The sequence below is a fragment of the Polyodon spathula genome, chromosome 22 (genome assembly GCF_017654505.1).
Source record: "Polyodon spathula isolate WHYD16114869_AA chromosome 22, ASM1765450v1, whole genome shotgun sequence".
NCBI classification, from domain to species: domain Eukaryota; kingdom Metazoa; phylum Chordata; class Actinopteri; order Acipenseriformes; family Polyodontidae; genus Polyodon; species Polyodon spathula.
The window spans coordinates 22,793,671-22,809,091 of NC_054555.1; the positions used below are offsets into that span (position 1 = coordinate 22,793,671).

At 40.0% G+C, this 15,421-nt stretch overlaps 1 protein-coding gene across 3 annotated transcripts in view; it reads right to left on the reverse strand.

The window, feature by feature from the left end:
• The window catches only part of LOC121297318 (EMI domain-containing protein 1-like), an 83,337-nt gene that overhangs the window by 2,937 nt on the left and 64,979 nt on the right, over positions 1–15,421 (reverse strand). For 2 of the 3 annotated variants that reach the window (XM_041223567.1, XM_041223569.1), the window contains exons 8-15: positions 14,340–14,447; positions 11,417–11,545; positions 10,262–10,360; positions 8,224–8,276; positions 7,873–7,935; positions 6,971–7,015; positions 6,329–6,373; positions 501–591 (exon numbers count right to left, since the gene is read on the reverse strand). In XM_041223567.1, the coding sequence (XP_041079501.1) occupies positions 501–591; positions 6,329–6,373; positions 6,971–7,015; positions 7,873–7,935; positions 8,224–8,276; positions 10,262–10,360; positions 11,417–11,545; positions 14,340–14,447 (633 nt within the window). Of the gene's footprint in view, positions 1–500; positions 592–887; positions 973–6,328; positions 6,374–6,970; positions 7,016–7,872; positions 7,936–8,223; positions 8,277–10,261; positions 10,361–11,416; positions 11,546–14,339; positions 14,448–15,421 lie in introns of all 3 variants that reach the window. The other variant, XM_041223568.1, reaches the window with a different exon arrangement.

Genomic DNA, 15,421 nt, shown 5'->3' on the forward strand with positions numbered 1-15,421 from the left:
AGCAAGGTTCATAGCAATATTTGTTCTAAAGGCCATTAATACATGCTTCCAGTTAGTCCCCACAAGTGCTGTTTGCATCATCAATGGGAGACTAAAGGCAAAACAGACCTTCAACACCAGTTCAAGTTTCCCTGAATCTCACTCATACCTTTAGTCTCTCATTGATGATGCAAGAAGCCCTTGTGAGGACGAAGTAGAATCATGTTTATGAACCATGCTGAGCACAAACGTTTTAAAAGTAAGTTTCAAGGAGGTAATAAAAAAAGTTAACAAAACCTGAATTGGAAACCAAATAACATGACAATGTTGTAGATGACATAATTATTTCATTTTGTACTCCCTATTGATTCTACCTGTGGTTTCAGTCTGTTATTATCTTAACTGTGAACCATCTCACAGGATTGTCTCATTTGAGTCCCAGGCACTGTTGTGAGTTGCCGCTGTCCCCCTGCATAGACATGGAACTGAATGAAAGTAGAGCTGTAGAGCACGCAGGTTACCTGGCCAGATGATGGCTTCCAGTAATGTCACCCTCCGAGCCAGAAGCTCAAGATCAGCTTGCAATTCTTGGAACATCTGCAAGCTAAAGGCCTATTGGAGATCGAAAACAGTGACAGGGAGGGAGCAAGGGAGAAAGAGACGCCCTTACCTGAGCCAGGAGCACACCCAGCACTGGTCTGGAGAAATCCCAGTTAAACCCAGCATGAAACCAGCAGAAAAGCCACCTTTTGCAAAAAACGGAATCTAGACTCGCAAAACCCGTTTTTTGCGTAGGTGTATTTTCATAAGAACAGTAAGTGGGAGCTTTCCAGTGAAAGGGCCTGAGTGACCAAAGGTTCTGAGCTGTCGCCTATAGGCCCCATTCAACAGGAGCCTCCCCTACTCACCATGGATACCAATCATAGTCTCAAGGATTAAAACCCTCTCAGCTAAAATCTTCAGCGCCTCTCGGATTTGGTGTATCCCGTCCCCCTGCGGAAAATAGATACAGCCGTCAAGGTATACGGCACAACCAGAGCCAGCCGGAATCCTCCGTCTCCGGAATTAGAGGGTTAGCGGACCGCTAGCCCCTCCTCTCCCCCCCCCCACCTTTCCATGAGGACGCAGGGGGGAGATGAAGGCAGCAGTGGCATGCACAACATCACATACTCAAGCCTGCATCTGCTGAGTTCTCTGCATTCCGTCATCAAGCTGCATCAAATACCACACAGGCAGAAATACCATACCTAGGTCAAGGGCCACAAAAATGCATTCAGTATTAAAATATTGTTTTATTTTTTTCTGATGGACTTCAGTCTTGTTTAACATCACCAGAAATGGAGAATGTAAAGTAAAGGCAGCTGTGATTCTGAGCAGCCCCACACTACCTTTTCTCCCGCTAGGGTAGTGTAGTTCATTTTGTACCTCCAACTCTTACAAATACTATTATTGCAGTATTTTGGATGCAATACGTTTACCAAATTATTACTTACAGTAGCAGAATGTAAGGGATTATTTGCTGCCTCTGTGAGACAAAAGATATAAACTCATTTTCACTACCTGCAGATTAAAAAGATTGGGTAGTTCTCTATAATGTAACATTGGAGCTGCCACTGAGAACTAAAACACCCAGCGTCCTTTGATTGTTTTTGACTTAGCTGATTGGTGGATTTGATTGGCCAATCACATACCTGGTGGAGATTGCAGTCTGAAACACAGCTTAATGCCCTTGGCCATCACCAGGCGTGAGATCGAGTTTATAATAACAAAATGCATGTCTGAGATGCCACTTGACCTGTTTTTACAGGGAATACCTATAACAATAAACCCTTTATTTTAGAGACATGCATCGTCCCTTTTCAGTATACAGCAGCATTTTTTAAACATACTTATTGAACTTTACATCAAAATAAGGTCTCTGTTTGCTCCATGATTTTATAATACAGCTTTCAGGGCTCTCTACTTTATCAGAAACACTTGACAGCAAAGTTTGTTTGCGTTCCCCAAAAGAGGTTTAGCACTAGGAAACAAACTTGGGTTATGACTATTTTCTATCCATTTTGCCATTTTGGATACATGCAGGCAGCATGGGTATAATAGCCATATTTGTAACGATCTATAATTCAAGACCACCATTTAGTCCTTGACTGTATACTGAAAAAGGTCATTTGCACATCCCTGATGAATAAAAAGGTGTATTTATGTTGTGAAATATATATTCCCTTAAAAAAAAAAAACAAAAGAAAAACATTCTCCAATCCTTAAACAACAATGAGAATGTGCAAGTCTTATAGCAAGGGGCATACAGCCTGGCAAAGTCATCCATCAAGTCAAAGGTTAATAAGGAGGCATCCCTGGGACTTTTCATTCTCCAAGTACACAGACACTGATAGGTTACTGAAAACAAGGTACAGTTATGAGGTGGGAGGAGCACATGCTTCAGGGTTAGCAAGCTCTTACAAGACAATGGGAGCGGAACCAGTATTACTAAATTCTAGCACTGTCGTGGTCTTGAGTACTACACCTTACATTTGTTCAGACTTCTTAATATATTTGTGTTTCAACCTGATGTTTTTCATCTGGTTTACACTGCAAGAAAACAACTTCACCAGCCCCAGTTAGGGTTGCTGGCTGGCAGAACTCGATCTCCAACTCACACTGAAAGTGGAAGTGAGTTAATGAGTGTCCAATGCACAGAACATGCTGGAGGTTTGGGAATTTATATCTACATACATACAGGTAATCTTTGACTTATCTAGTGTCTGGCTGCAGATTGGATTGTAGACTTCAGATGGAACCGGGTGCATACCCAGTTTGGATATTGGAACGAGATGAAGTTGAGTGTTACAGACTGGTTTCATGGTGCAGATTGAAATGTCGTATTGCAGTGTGCTAGATCTCTTCTGTGATACAATGTTTTACAGGGGATAGAGAATCTGTAATGAGAATGTCTTTCTTATTTAATAGGGCCCTATACTAATGTCATTGATGAATCAACAAGACATTAAAATCAATTTTCCCTACCTAAACTTTCATAAATCTTCAACCCTATCTATGTGATAAAACTTTTTGTTGAAGCATAAATATATTAAGAAGTATGTGAGTTGATAAGATTTTAGGTATGTGAAAAAAAACCTGGTCCTGTCCCATTTTGTTTTTGAGTTAGGATCAGCGTTCGAGGTTAGAAATTGAGCACAGGCTGTGATTCCAGAACAGCCTATCACAGCTTCCGGATCGTGGTGCTGTTAGCTCACGTTGGGGTGATTGTAACATGCAGAAATGCATTATAGGATATCAGAGGATAGCCATCTATCTCCAGAGCTGTATCAGTTCCCTCCCCCCACCCTTCCACTCAGGAGAAAGCAGGAAGAGAAATTAAGCCCTTGACATAGACACACTTACAAAGACATATACTGTCTAAAGCAGTATCAACCAATGATCTTCATTGGAAATGGTCCTCTACCAAACACAGCTACAACGGGACAAGGCTGCCATGAGGAGAATGGCAGCACAGTGGTAACACTTTGACATACCAATGATATCACAGCATTGGTATAATAAACCAATACGCTCTAGCTGGTACTTTACACTACAGACCCTGATATTGATGTGACTCAGATTTTATTGTATCAGAAAGTAAGTACCAGATGGAATATGATGGCATATTAAAAGTAGCTAACAGTTTCATAATTCTTATTTACCTATATATTATAAAAACAATCTATAGTATAGGGTGCTGTGTGAGATACAAACAAAATGTGTGTGTATATGCCAAATGCTAAGGCCTGAAAAGCAACTGTGAGTGGTAGCCATGGAGACGGTTCTTCACAAGGAGAGACAGATGGGTTTGGGCCAGGTCAGATGGAATAGAAGACAACAATCAACAACGGCTCCAGGATTTTAACAGCAGAGCTCACCACCAGGACAGGAAGAGAAAGGCACACGACAATGAGTAAAAACTGGACTACCAGCAAAACCACAGAATAAACCTGCTGCGTACAGCAACTTGGTCCTGCTCTGAAATATCACAGCCATCTTAACTACTACCATCTTCTTGTTGTGTAGATTCACTTTGTCAGCGGGCACTCAAAACTCAGTAGTTTAAAGTTTAAAGCATCCACATCAAACCCAGTGGAAGAAACATATCAGTAAGAACATCCACATCGAACAAATGTAGCCTTTCTTGCATCTAGGGGCAGAGTGTTTTAGGGAAACACATCCCTGGTTACACTCTGGGTTACGAGCTGTACTTTGACAGCAGACATGTGAAAGAGCTCTATTATGGCCACAGGAGAGCTTTAAACTTCTGAGTTCTAAAAAGATAAGTGCTTTTTAAATACCTGTACTAAGTTGCTCTTGAAGCAGTAATACCAGAATAACCCCAGTTTCTAATACGGAGGATAAATGCACTAGAAAGTCATAAGTAAATGTGTACAGCATATTCTGCATATATTTGTATATTTTTTAGTGCTGGAACAAACATGGTTGTTCGTGTTCAAATATTCTTTCAGAATTTACATGAGTTTCTGATTACTATTTAATTTTGCATAAATGTAAAAACACAGCGAAACACTCTTCTGTACAGTAGGGTGTTTCTGGTTGAATTCATGTATGCATTGCTTTCCTTTGCATAATATATTTCTGTTAATGTCATTTATAAATTCTGTTACAGGAAGAAATTTCATTATTGTCATGCCCATTTTAAGAAGTGTTTGAATATTCTAATATTCATACCATGCTTAATATTTTATACAGTCAGACCCTTTTAATATCACTGTAACAGGACTCAGCAGAAAATGCTGATAAGTGGAGTTGACTTCATCAGGAATTCCCAAGAACCTGGCAAAATAAGCATTGAGACAACCACATTGCCTGTTTGCTGTGAAACTCGAAATATAGCACTAGGTAATGTATTAATTACAATAGTGTCTATGAATAAAAATAATTTTCAATATACAGTCTACTGTACATGGATATGTAACAACATAAGAAAGCTGTATATTCCATTGTATGCAATAGTGTGCTATTATACTTCACATCTGGAACATTTCAACACTGTACAGTAACTTTCTTACATGTTAGCCTTCTAATGCTTTTACTTCCCAAAGTGATATGAAGTGGGGTGGAAATCAATTCACTGAAAATGTAATTAACAGGAGTGGGATACTAACCACAGTGATTATATCAGGAGTCCTCATTGACTTCTTTTATATACTATAGTGGTATTAAGTGGGTTTGACTGTATTCTGGTCCATAAACAGAAGCAAGCACGAATGGAATTGGCTCTGTTATCAAGCTGTAAATAATCCAGACATTAAAATGCATAACAGATTTAAAAACATCATCAGGAAATAGGTCAGCAATACATTTGATTATTAAAACCATCACACACAAATACTGTCACTGGTATTTTGAAACACAGCATACATTTCTATATGGTTTTCATTCTGAAAGCTTGGCTATACTGTAGTTAGGTTCCAGTTTCAAATAGTGTATCCTTGTCTTATATAGCTTGATGATAAAGTCATTTGAATGACATTATATGTAAAGCCAGGGCCAAATTTGATTTATCTGAACAAAATAAAAACTATATGATATATAGACATAAGGTTAGTTAAAGTACATTTTGCAAACAAAATAATTCCACTAATTCTTACCTGATATATATTACCATCGCTTGGTAATTCTCCCATTTTCCAATGTGAAAGATGCATACATTATGGGAAATGTGTATTTCATTTTTAATGGTATTTATTTCAGAACTTATTACATATTTCAGTCATGAAGGAATGCAGTCGACATTGAAAATATGCACGTTCCTGCTGGGAGAGCTTGTAAAAGGAAAAACAATTCACAATAGTGAGTTACTCTTTTTGAAGTATTTTTAAACTATATATATATATATATATATATATATATATATATATATATATATATATATATATATATATATATATATACATTCCTCAAATTTAGAGAAACTTTTAAAAAATTTCCTTTACAAGAACCCTCAGTATCCAATCGTTGCTTTCTCTATGGCTGACGTGTTTTCAATGTCAGCTGCATTCCTTCACGTAACCTCCTGAAGTAGTGTAGAAGGCATTGAAAGATCTGCAAGAAGCAATCAATACTTTCTTGAAACAAATACCAATACAAAATCATCTACCATAATACGTATTTCTATGATATGGAGCGTTGCTGTGGTAACCTTACTTGCTAATCACCTTGTGTGTAAGAGTTGCTGGAACTATTTAGTTAGCTCTATGTACTTTGGTCATACAGCCATCACATTTCTAATATACTGTACAGGGACAGTGGTTTCCTAAGCCACTAGTTTAATGACACCTACCGGTAGACCCTTCTCTCCTGGTTCTCCCTTTTCACCTTGTGCACCCTGGGGAGACAGACAATAGGATTTGGGGATATACTGTAACTTTAATTAAAGGGGTTCCAAATAAGCATTACTGTCCAAAGCAATGGTCTTTACCTGCTAAACTGACAACAGTTAGGCATCCCGAGCCAAAGGCAAAGGCCCATGACCGCTTGACAAGGTCATGTATCCACTGACCGCTGCAGAGGATATTCACGCTAATATGAAGCCAACAAATGTTTTTGTGTATGAATAAAGTGAAAGTATTAAGCTTATATTTCTGGATTGTTAGGCTGGTTCTTAAGTCCTGATAGCTTTCAGAGGGCATGTATGCATACATGTATTGTAGATAGTGTTAGAAACTCTACCATCAATTAAGTATAATGTTTAAATGATTCAGTAGCCAGGAGGTTGAGCAACACCTGTTAAACATTATCCTTCCCATACAGCTGCATGAACAATCACCTATTTACCTACTAACTACCTGAACAAGAGAGTTTCTGAAACCCAGGACTGGCAGCAGGACTAGCAGGAGTTTTTAACCCTGTATATACCAGACATTTTTTACTGATATATGTAATATTATAGAAATAAATGAGAGACAGACAGGCAGGTTCTTACCGGCTCTCCTCGGTAGCCCCTCTCTCCTTTATACCCTGTGCTGCCCTAAGGATTTGAAAAGACATTTCAGGGAAATTATGCAGAAAGCAATAAATTGTGTACTGGACTTAGAGAACCCTTGATACACCAGTGTCTATATGTGTGTTATCTGAGGATATGTGGGTGTTATTCACCCTGCTATAAAAAGTAAACATTTTTTTCTGAATATACACCAACAAAGTGACGGTCTTCACTGGATTTACTTCTGAAAAATAAGCTTCAAATAAGAAAAAGGTTCAAAAGAATTGTGTTTTCTCCTCTATTCACCTGAGTAGTTTTTTGGGTTGGAGTTAGGAATTCAAAAGTTATTATATAGTTAATGCAATGTCTTCACATACCATCAAAAGATGGTTTAATATTATATTATATATATATATATATATATATATATATATATATATATATATATATTATATATATATATATAATATGTGTGTATATTTGTCAGCCAATATAATTAATCAAACAGACTCACAGAAATGTTCCCTTTACTTTAACTACACTTTCAAGCATGAATACACTTTTATAACACCACCCCTTCCTTTAGCAGCTGATTCATTTGATGATTAAAGTGCAAATTGTAGGCTTGTCAAAGAAACAAATCTAAATCAATACAATTGTTTTCAGCAATAAACAACCTTTCTGAATGAGTCTCCGTTCAATTAGTAATGTTCTAAGTGGCACAAACTGAATCTCTCTTACAGTTGCATAACAGCTGTTGTCATTTCAGCTTTCACTCCGAGTTCTATCTGGCCCCTGCACTATACAGATTCAGTTAAAAAAAGCCTTCCGCTGTATTGCAATGGGAATCTCATGTCTTATCCTCAGGCTCCCTACAGTCACTCCCTGGTTTACAGACTTACTCGGTCTCCTTTCTCTCCTTTCGGACCCTCTGGCCCCGGGAGTCCGGCTGATCCAGGTAACCCCTAAACAAGAACACAGCAGCATGGTTACAGAGAGCAGCCTGCACAGTACAGCCCTCAGCAGCACGGTTACAGAGAGAGCAGCCTGCACAGTACAGCCCTCAGCAACACGGTTACAGAGAGAACAATCTGCACAGTACAGCCCTCAGCAGCACTGTTACAGAGAGCAGCCTGCACAGTACAGCCCTGACCTGCCCAAAGAAAACTATGTGGAGGTCAGACAGGGTCCAGACATTTAATTATCAGGAGTCCCCCTTGCTGTACCCTCATACCCTCCTCCCCTACACTCACATTCAGTCCTGGTGATCCGGGAGGCCCCACGGGTCCCTGGGGGCCAGCAGGTCCTGAAAAAAAAATAGGGACAGAGGAGACCAGATTAATTACATGCATTGTCTACTCTGGGATTCAGACACTAAGACACAGCCATAACAAGACACATAAGAGACTACTGGGAATGTGTAGCTAAACTAGTAATCTTTAATGTTGTGCCAGTGATACCAGCAGACATAATGTAGAACACTGCAATACTGATGTAGCGTGAGAGGAACTAAAGCCATTACAATTTGACTCTGAGCTCACAATCACAAATTGTGCCATTTGATAAGCCTGTTTTATCTTGTGATGCTGTAGGTATTTCACCTGTAACACTCAAGAGTGGTATCCTGTAGGTACTAATGCTAAAAGAAATGCATACAATTATATGAAAATGTTTGTGTGTATGTGTGTATGTATATATATATATATATATATATATATATATATATATATATATATATATATATATATATATATATATATTTTCATACTTGACAATGTTTTACGTCGTATACGTTTCTGTAAATACTTGAAAATGAAAACACATGTTACAATATACAAAACAAAACATAAGGAGTATCAAAGCAATGTCTCTAAATCTTGGATTCCTCAAAATAGCCACCCTTTGCCTTAATACTAGCCTCACAAACACGAGGCATTCAGTTAACAAGTTTCAGCAGGAAGTCACCCGACATGTCTTCCCAGCTCTTCTGCAGCAATTCCCAGAGATGTAGGGCACTTGTGGATAGTTTTGCTTGACTCTTCTGTCCAGTTCGTCCCATACAAGTTCTATGGGATTGAGGTCTGGAGACTGGGCCGGCCAGGTCATTAGATTGAGTTGTCCTTCACTTTCCTTCTTTGCCAGATAGTTCTTGCACAAGTTTGAGGTGTGTTTCGGGTCATTATCTTGCTGAAGAATGAAGGACTGCCCAACTAACCATAATCCTGATGGAATGGCATGCCTCTGAAGTATGCTATCTTAGCCATGCTGGTTGAGCTTGCCATGGACTTGGTAAAGATCACCAACTCTGTCACCAGCAAAGCAACCCCAGACCATGACACTGCCTCCTCCATGCTTGATAGTGGGAACCACACATGCAGAACTCATGCGCTCACCCTCTCTGTGTCTTGAAAATACTCAGCGGTTGGACCCAAATATTTCAAATTTTGACTCATTGGTCCATAAGACCGACTTCCACTCCTCAAACGTCCAGTTTCTGTGTTTTTTGGCCCAGGCAAGTCCCTTCCTCTTATTCTGCACTCTTAACAATGGTTTCTTTGCAGCAATTCTTCCAGTTAGGCCAGCTTCACGCAATCTCCTCTGAATAGTTGATGTAATTACAGAGTGTCTTTTTTCTTTGCTTAACTGAGCATATTTTGCCATTTTCTGCTCCCTTACATTCAGGAATGACAAACTTGTGCCTATGCTACCTATATTTATAGTAATCATGGACCCTCACCAGTTAACAATAATTGGTGACAAAAAGTTAATTAGGTAACATGCTAGTTAACTCAGAGAACATCTAACAAAGACACTTTTATACTTAGGCCAGTGTTCTAACACTGTGTTATACACATTTCAGACTTTTAACTGACTTGGGCTTCAGACTGAAATCCCCTTGCTTTGGGTGACCATTTCATTGAAATTGACAAAATTTACATTTTCATTTAAAAATAACATTTTTGAATGCAATTCACTTATGATTATCAGCTTATATAAGTACACACGTATCATAAAATGAAATATTGAGTGTTTATAGACAAGTTTATACAGTTAAAAGCATAGATAATCATGAAAAACCTGGTTTCAAGCAGGTGTACTCAAACTTTTGACTGGTACTGTGTGTGTGTGTGTGTGTGTGTGTGTGTGTGTGTGTATGTATATATATATATATATATATATATATATATATATATATATATATATATATATATATATATATATATATATATAAACTGCAGTGTGACAGAAAAGGGGGGTTAGCTGTACACACAGGCAGACAGACTGACTGACCTGTGGGACCTTGCGCTCCGGGCGGTCCCTCTGGTCCTCGGACGTCGGCCCCTCGAGAATCAAGGAAGGTGTTGGACAGCAGGGGGTCTTCGGTCTCACCTGGGGAGAGAGAGGGAGGAGGATTTAGGGTCTGAACTCCAACAAATTGGAAATAGCATGGATCTCAGAGTCTGGTTGTCTGGTTTGTTTCTACCTGTGCCAAAACAATCCATTACAGGACTACATATCTACATTAAAATAACACACTTATCTACCACTAATGTTATTATGGCAGTAAAAAGTTTTGTTTGCTGTTCTGCTTTGCTGCCACCAGATGGCAGTCTACACTAAGGAAAGACCCTTGCTTCCAGATAAGGCTATGGTGGGGTGCAAACCACTAGTATAGAAGCTTCCTCCTCCCCCTCACACCAAGTCTATAAAAACATCAGAGTGTGTTGCAATGCGCTTGTCTAACTGGCACAGGGCTATGCCACCCACAGTCGAAGCCCACAGGGAGAGCCAGCCTCCTGCCTCCACAGCTAATTTTGGTAAACTCTCAAATCGTTTTACCCGTCTGCTACCTTTTGTCTGGAACAGAACCCCCGGCCAAGCTTTCAGCCTCAGCTGACACAACAGCATTTAAATCTCTGTGCTGAAGCCGTCAACTCCTGACAGCTCAGCCTTTAGTTAGTGCTGACTGGCTGTAGCGCTGTCTTGCCTGAAGCACACAACGCTTTCAGCTTATGATTGAGTGCTTAGAGTTCCAAGAATCGAAAGAATTATAAAACAAACAGTACGGATACAGTACAAAAGTATTTCCCCTTTTGATTTTATGGTGTACAGTCACTGAGTGGTTCTGGGTTCTACTGCTCCAAAATTGACTTTTTCTGCCTTTATCTGGCTTTACCCTTGCTTGTCTGGAAAATGCCGGGATTGAACAGCCTTCCTCATTCCAGTCAAAGCAGTAATATTCCATATTAGGTAAGATTTATTTGAATTCTTAAAAGTGTTTACATCAGTCTTTAGAAACTCCTGTTCTTTGAAAGAGGTAAAATGCCTGTTAATTTTACAAAACTAGAACCAAACAACTAGGTAATAGAACTCAAATTCTCATGTCGTTAAAGTTTGCTAGGTGTGCTGGTTATTACGTTCCTCCTGTTTGTCAGTTTGCCTCACCGTGGTTGCGGGGGTAATCCAATCCTGGGATCCTGGCGCTGGCTGGTCCGGCCGGCCCTGGAGGTCCGGGGGGCCCGGGTAGACCCCTCTCTCCCTTGAGACCTTGGGGTCCCGCGGGTCCTTGAGGCCCTGTGTGGGAGACACCTACAGGTCAGGACACCCGTGTGGAAGGTTACACTATAAGATATATGTAAGATGCTACTATAGATCAGCCAGGTGTCTTTATATTAGTAAGCACCAGCACCACTCTGGTGCATAGCAGTCTGTTGCCAGGAAAACTAATCCAGTGGCAGATCAGTAGATGTCACTGGCTCTTACTTCTATTCACGTTGTGTGATCTGTGGCAGAAAACTAGAAATGCAAAGCAGCTCATGCAGCAGCAGATTTAAGCCAAATCGTTAGTGTGGCACTTCCTAAAGCGTTGTTACTGTCTTAATGTGCAGCTTTTCCACTGCCTGGTCCTGGATGCTCTAATGAAGATAAACCAGTTGATTTAGTGAGCTGCTGGAATTCACAGGTTCCTTTTGTTCAATGGAAAACTGGAAACCAGGTCTTTTTACAGTATTCCACTAGATGAAGAGGCAACCAATCGGCATGTAGATTCCACCCAGTGGTCCCAGCCTTAAAACTACGACGGCCAATCAGCAAGGAGGAAATTGAATGTGGTTCTAGCCTGACTGTGTCTTAGCTCAATCTCTGAGACATTTCCCCTCTCTCTTACACACCTGTGAAGCCAGTGACAGGAAATGGAAAGAATGCTGTCCCCCTTTTTCACTCAGCCAGGCTGCACTGAGGATACCAGCCCAGTGATTTACAGCCAACAGGGGCTGATAGGGGCAGCGAGAGGACTTCCTTGCTCAGGAAACAGATGCCATTACTCAGCTGGCAAGGAAGGGCAAGGGGGCTTCAGCAACTAGCCTCCCATCACTGTCTCCCTTCAGGCTAGACACTGGAAGTGGCAGCTCCTAAGAATAACTGCTTTGGGGAATCTTTTCTCAGTATATAATGATTTTCAAATACCATGTGTTTTCAAATCTAAGTGGCACTTTTTTTGGGACAGAATTTGAAGTTAAAGCCTTACTGAACAGGCTATAGGGTTTAAAACACCACGCATCATTTTCCTTAGCTTTCTGCTTTCCTGTACATATTCCTGCAATACTTTTTTCAACACAGTGGCGATTATTTGAACTTCAGTTTGGAACACGCTGAAATATCAATGACTGTGTTGTCGTTACAACTCACTACAATAGGCGAGCTGTAATCAGATCAAGGGACAGCCAAGGTATCAGTATGCAGCAGTTTATAGTGTAGTATCTGAACTACTTGCATCTACTGAATTAATAAACAAAGACAAGAACCATAAGCTAAAGGTAAGGGGGAGCAGCAATAGTAAAATAAGGAGATGTAAGAAATTCATTTTATAAGCATAACCACCAGATTATGATGTGATTAAATTTAATGAGAAAAGTTGGGGAATGAGTAAAGGCCCATCAAAGCTGGTCCCTTGTTAGCAAACCATTCACCCTGAATCTAGAGATCTAATTTAATAAGACAGAATCAAGTATATTTTTAAATGTTGCCAGTGTTTTAGGTCCTACTACTTCACCTGGTAAGCTATTCCATGCATTTATAACTCTCTGTGTAACAATGTGCTTCTTGTCTTCTGTTGTAAACTTACTTCTGACCACTCCATATCTATGCCTGCCTCTCCCAGCCCTCTAAGCTGGGGAGGAAACACTTCTTTCGTGAAACAGCTTTCAACTCAAACCCTAATGCAGAGTGAAAGAACTGTGCTTGTTGGTTTCCCAGAGCTCTTTAACTTACTGTTAAAACTGTTTTAAAGACATGAATCATTTTAAGCAGCTGGAAGGATTTCCAAGGTAATCAGCAGCACGGGTGTTCCCAAAGCAATTTTATTTTCCATAAACTGAAAAACCATATCCTAACAATAGCCAGCCTAACACTTTGACCTATTACAATGGGCAAAAACAAATGAAAACATTACAGTGCTCAAAGGAAAACATGGTTCAGTACTGAAATATCACAGTTATCTTAATCCCTGAACCCTTTCCATTCTCTGTGTTGGTCATCACATGCTGTGGCCTCAATAGATCTTCTACACATATCTTCTCTAGAAATGCAGCCGCTATATATCTGTTGCCAATGCAATCCAGGATTTCAGAAACACCACATTTGTTTGACGGAATGTCTTACTGATTTGTTGCTGGGGGGGTTGGGTGGAGATAATCGTAACACCCTGGTGTACCAGCTATACTTAGCTCCTTTTTTAGGCCATGGGGAGAGTTTAAAAAAGTCATCAGGGTGACTGACACAGAAAGAGAATAGTTAAGATAACTCTAATATTTCATATCCATTCTCTGATTGGATTTCATATGAATTTGACATGGATTCAACTTGGAAATCGTGTGTCAATTCATACATAATTACATTTGAATTACCACTAAAATAACAGCATATTTAAAAACCATTAGTTAATTGCTTAATAATAATATATAATAATAATAATAAATAATAATAATAATAATAATAATAACACACACACAGCAGCAGATTTAAGCCAGATCGTTAGTGTGGAACTTTCTAAAGCCTCGTTACAGTGTTAATGTGCAGCCTTTCCACTGCCTGGTCCTGGATGCTTTAATGAAGATAAACAAGCTGTTTCAGTGAGCTGCAGGAATTCACAAGTTCACACTCCCTGTGCAACAAGCTGATTATTCCTGGAGCTTATCAGAGCACAGCAGCCTGAGGAGCAGGCCTGCTAATTCCCACAGGCCCCCTCCTCACGCTGGGCCTGGCTGGGACAGTAAAGCCACATTCTGAACACTATCAAAGACCTTTTAAAAAGCTGGGCTACAAATAGGTTACGATTTCTTTAAACTTAAGTCTGGAAAGTGTCTCTGACCTGCTGGTCCACTCAACCCTCTTGACCCCGGGGCCCCTATGGGCCCCCGCAACCCTGTCTCTCCTTTGGGTCCGCTGTGGCCCGGTGGCCCTCTGGAACCTGGAAGCCCTGCAAGGAGGAAAGCAATACTGAGGTGCAGCGGGCTTCAAAGAACCGCTCAGCAGGGGCTGAACATTGAGGCTGTTTCAAACAAGTAACTACTTCTCAGTCTTCACGGTGCCACTTTCATTTGTAGAGAATAAAGTCAAGTTGACAGATGTCTTCATCAGTGAAATTTTGTAGTTACAGGGATTGATTTGGCCAACCTGTGACAATAGCAACACTTAGATTGTTTTTTTGGTTTTTTTTATACAGCCATTGGGAATCACCCTGCATAACATCAATCGCCAACCCCAATTAATAAGTGGTTGTTGAAGCAACCCCAGCTAGATTCCCTGGTATGTAAAATGTTTTAAAAAACAGCTGTAGCATTATCCGGACTAGGTTTAAAATATATACCTAAGCAAAGTCTTAATTACACTGATGAAGGCACTGGCTGAAACATTTAACAACACAAAAAACTATAGCATGCTTTTCAAATGGCACAGCAAGAATTGCCTTTTCAAAATACAGAAACATCGGGGGAAAGCTTGTCAAGAGCAGACACATGGGGTACAACTGTAAGATGTGTGACTTAAAACAGGGAGATGCAGCTTGATGTCCTTTTCGCAAGTGTGTGCTACAAACGGCAGGTGCTTTTAATTTGTTGTCCATCCCCTGAATAACACATTGCCATGGTTTTGTAGCAATCAATCCAAATTCATTCTGCATTATTTTTAAAAATAATGTTAATTGAACTTTGTTCTTTGCAGTCATTATAGTACTTGGCCTGAAACCGGCACATCATGGGAGTCATATGATCTGTGCACGTAATAAGCAACAGACCCTCAATGCTTGCTACTCTATTGCAGATTAGAGGGATGGGGAATATATGTAACAGCAAATACACAATGCTAGAAAACCACCCCACAGTGTTTAGACATGGTCCACTATGGTCCTCAGTCTCTTTAGTTTGCTAGAGAACTATTTACACAAAGGGGTTC